The sequence below is a fragment of the Sinocyclocheilus anshuiensis genome, unplaced genomic scaffold (genome assembly GCF_001515605.1).
Source record: "Sinocyclocheilus anshuiensis isolate Anshui unplaced genomic scaffold, SAMN03320099.WGS_v1.1 scaffold1535, whole genome shotgun sequence".
Taxonomy (NCBI): domain Eukaryota; kingdom Metazoa; phylum Chordata; class Actinopteri; order Cypriniformes; family Cyprinidae; genus Sinocyclocheilus; species Sinocyclocheilus anshuiensis.
The window spans coordinates 20,186-24,698 of record NW_015552639.1 but is presented as its reverse complement, the minus strand read 5'-3'; the positions used below and the strand labels follow the sequence as shown (position 1 = coordinate 24,698).

The 4,513-nt window shown below is 37.7% G+C and overlaps 1 protein-coding gene across 1 annotated transcript in view; it reads right to left on the bottom strand.

Annotated features, from left to right (window-relative positions):
* Positions 1-4,513, bottom strand: part of LOC107666898 (disrupted in schizophrenia 1 protein-like) — a gene marked incomplete at its 5' end in the record, with an annotated part of 28,075 nt that overhangs the window by 3,928 nt on the left and 19,634 nt on the right. Inside the window, one exon of the mRNA XM_016458412.1 lies at positions 3,585-3,702. Coding sequence (XP_016313898.1) covers positions 3,585-3,702 — 118 coding nt within the window. The remainder of the gene's footprint in view (positions 1-3,584; positions 3,703-4,513) is intronic.

The window sequence follows — 4,513 nt, the reverse complement described above, 5'->3', positions numbered from 1 at the left end:
CCGACCACCTGACACAGATTTCACAATTATGCGATCACGTCTCCTCCCCCAAACGGCCCTTCATAATTCAGAGGCTCAGTTCATCTCCCCGACGGACCGCGTTCAGTTCAAGCAATCTCGCCTAAATAATTGATGCGGGTTTCATGAGAACGGGCTCTGCCCTCATCAGCGCTGGATTGTTAAACTCGTCTGAGTGGGACCGAGTGTCCGGTGTAAGTGGCGAATCAAAGGGACGCCTCTTGTGGCAGATGGGGCCTGACGGGCACGTTTTGCTCTCCAAATGGCCCCAGATTGTCCCCATTCATAATTAAGCAGCCGTTAAAGAGCGCTTCATGAATTATGAAAGAGGATCGGTAAGATCTCCCTCCGGCTGAATGGACGGATCTAATGAAGTTCCTCAGGCACAAACCTCAGCTTATTATGTGTTTATTTGCTCATCTTCCTGCTTAACCAGTGCAATCAAACCAGTGCTATGTGTTCCTCAAGTTACATGAAAACCAAACCTCATGCACGTATAATGAAAGTCTATGAGACAACACACTGCAGGAGGCTTCATTTACTCCTCATACTCGAGCTGATTAATCAAACTCCATCATAAGACGCAAATGAACAAGATTATATAAGATTGTTTGGCTGATTTATATTTCGCATATCTGAGCATATGATTCTGACACAATATTCTGTCAAGGTTTGATTTGTGTCTTCAACAGAGCAAGACATGATGGAGCCAACAAATCATTAGCATGATGGCATTTTTCATTAAGAGGTTGATTAATGCAGTGCTTCATTCACATAGCAGTGGTTTTTAATTTACCATTAAAAGTTTACCTGGGATGCCTAAAAAGTTTGTTTTAATACAAATAATTTAATTTAAATATAATTTATTTGAACAATAATGTAATAATTTAAAATGTACTTATAAAATGGGTTTATTTTTAGATAAAAATAATGTTTATATAAAATGCAGTTCAATAATTTAATTAAAAATAATTAATTATTAAAATAATTATTTTAATAAAAATGCAATAACGTGGGATATTCCTACTTTATTTTTCATAAATAATTATTAAATTATTATTAATACATTATTAGAATGAATAAATGATAATATATAAATGATTAATTATACATTTTACAAATAATTTCATAATTAATAATTTCAAATATTTCTATAGAAAAATACTGTATATAAATTATTGATTTAATTATAATTTATTAATGTAAAATGATTAGAATAGAAAATCATGTCTGTGTGTATATATATATATTATTTTAATAAAAATAATTTATTATAATGTATTTATCAATAAATTATTAATTATTTAAAATACATTTGACAAATAAATTAATTTAAATAATTTAATACTAATTTTAAAAAATGTTTTATATAACAATTGTACAGAGAGAGAGACGCATATTATATATATACACACACACACACAATATACATATACAGTATATGTATATGGCAGATAGCACACAAAGCATTGGTTCTCAGTTGGTGGGCCACAATTTTGTAAATGTGCAGTAAACTACTGGCTGACATGAAATAATCAGAATTAGTGCCCCTCGATGTCTAATGTAAACTTTGATCCTGAAGCAAAACCACATGAGAACTACTGCTATAGAGCAACGAAGTCAAACAAAGTTGGATGGAATGAAGCAGAAGCAGATGGGATGTTTAGATCAATCTCATCTATACGCTTTCCTCTCAGTCAACGCAAAAGCTCAGCACACAGGTGGCCAGAAATATGAAGATGTCAGAGCGATGACAGCGCACTATGTCACAACCTTTCCCTTCATCTCACCGCTTTCATCTCACTTCAGAGTGACGGGCCGACTAGTCTGTCTCCATATCCCTTTTCTCTGTCTGTCACCTCCTTTCAACCTTTGCTGAGCGCTGGGTTTCTCTAATAACTCAAATCTCATCCCTCATATTCAATACCTCTCAAAAAGAAAGGAAGAAATGGTTTATCCTTAATTCCTGTGTGCTGTCAAACGAGACGGTTTCCGTGAAGCAGCTCTTTCGGAGGGTTAAAGTTACATTAGTGGCTCTAATGAGCGTGAGAGACGTGTTCCTGTGGCTGTAAGTGACAGCAGAATGATGAAGCGCTGATGAGTCATTTTTATTAGGCCCAACCGAGAACATGAGAACGGAGCGCACATATCATTTCATTCCAGCCTAACAGCCAATCAGAGCGACCTGAAGAAACCCTGAGGGCTTCCATTAGAGACGCACTCATAATGAGCTCAGAATAACTGACTAAAACTACATATTCAGAAGACAAGTGTGGCGTTTGGACAGGCAAAATTCACCACTGTGAAGCTAGGATGTTCTGGGTGGTTGCTAAGGTGCTCTGGGTGGTTGCTAGGGTGTTGTTAGGGTGTTCTGGGTGGTTTATAGGGTCTTGCATTGCTAAGGTAATCTGGATGGTTGCTAGGGCGTTGCTAGGATGTTCTGGGTGGTTGCTAAGGCGCTCTGGGTGGTTTCTAGGGTGTTGCATTACTAGGGTAATCTGGATGGTTGCTAGGGTGATCTGGATGGTTGCTAGGATGATCTGGGTGGTTTCTAGGGTGTTGCATTGCTAGGGTGATCTGGGTGGTTGCTAGGATGTTCTGGGTGGTTGCTAAGGTGTTCTGGGTGGTTTCTAGGGTGTTGCATTGCTAGGGTAATCTGGATGGTTGCTAGGGCGTTGCTATGATGTTCTGGGTGGTTGCTAAGGCGCTCTGGGTGGTTTCTAGGGTGTTGCATTACTAGGGTAATCTGGATGGTTGCTAGGGTGATCTGGATGGTTGCTAGGATGATCTGGGTGGTTTCTAGGGTGTTGCATTGCTAGGGTGATCTGGGTGGTTGCTAGAATATTCTGGATGGTTGCCAAGGTGCTCTGGGTGGTGTCTAGGGTGTTGCATTGCTAGTGTGATGATCTGGGTGGTTGCTAGGATGTTCTGTGTGGTTGCTAAGGTGTTCTGGGTGGTTTCTAGGGTGTTGCATTGCTAGTGTGATGATCTGGGTGGTTGCTAGGATGTTCTGTGTGGTTGCTAAGGTGTTCTGGGTGGTGTCTAGTGTGTTGCATTGCTAGGGTTATCTGGATGGTTGCTAGAGTGTTGCTAGGATGTTCTGGGTGGTTGCTAAGGCACTCTGGGTGTTTTTTTTTTCGGGCGTTGCGTTACTAGGGTAATCTGGGTGGTTGTTAGGGTGTTGCTAAGATGTTCTGGGTGGTTTCTAGGGCGTTGCTATACTGGGGTGTTCTGGGTAGTTTCTAGGGCGTTGCTAGGGTGCTTTAGGGTGGTTCCTTGGGTGTTCTGGGTGGTTGCTATGGTGTTCTGAGTGGTTTATATGTCTAAGTCAAAATAGTCATATGATTTGAGTTTCTCGCTTATGGTTTGATTTTGGGGTTATGGGATTCTTTAATGTTTTATCGTTCGCTAGGTCAAAATTGTACATCCAACTACTTAGTAACGAGTTACTTTGTAATTCTAAGAGTTAGTGTTTGAACAAACTCCTACCATTAAATATGAGCACTATTAATAGTGAATTATCTAATGAGCAGTACATGCGGACACACAGAGCTCTGTAAGGATATGAGTGAGGTCCATGTCGTGCTGCTCTATGGCGGTCTGAAGCTGCTCTTCCAGGTAATGCAGTCGCTCACTGATGAGTTCACAGTGCTCCGTCAGCTCTGTCGTCTCTCCACACAGATCCTGAGACACAAACACACCCATTAAACCCTGCTGCTCACACACATCTCTAGCTGCTCAAGTGTGGTGCAAATATGCTGATAATGGTTGTTAGTGCACATACGGCATCAAAATGTGTGCATTTTCATCTGGAAGATGTCATTTTTATCGGCAATGTCATTAAAATACATGGATGGAAAACAGACGTAAGTTAGAATGACATTTAACAGATGTTTCACAGCATTTATGATTTTAAATGTGTGTGAATCTGTTCTTTCTGGTTTGTTTATTTGCTAGAGAAAGCTCTGACACAGCTTAAAATTGAGTTTAAGTTTTCCCAAATATAAGAAGTGTTTTAGAGGTGTAGAAAGAAAATCAAGCTGGAACACAGCAAACTGGATTTCAGCAAAATTGGAAACAAAACTCAAACATCCATTGGCCAGTAAGAATTTCAGAGATGATTTGTAAAGTTAACTAAAACTAAATCTATTAAAAAAAAGTTTGCGCAAAATTTAAATAAAACTGAAATAAAATAAAATATAAATAAAATAACTTTTGCAACTAAATGAAATAAAATAAGCAACAAAAACAAAAGAGTGATAAAATAAAAATGATAAAAGCACAGAAAATTAAATAATTAAAAATATTAATAAATAATATATATATATATATATATATATATATATATATATATATATATATATACAAATAATACTAATAATAATGATATTAACATAACATTTTTAATTATAGTTTTTCATTAATATTAGTATTTATAACACCATTAAGGTCCTATATAGCATTTTCAAAGCATGGTTCTATATGGAACCCTATA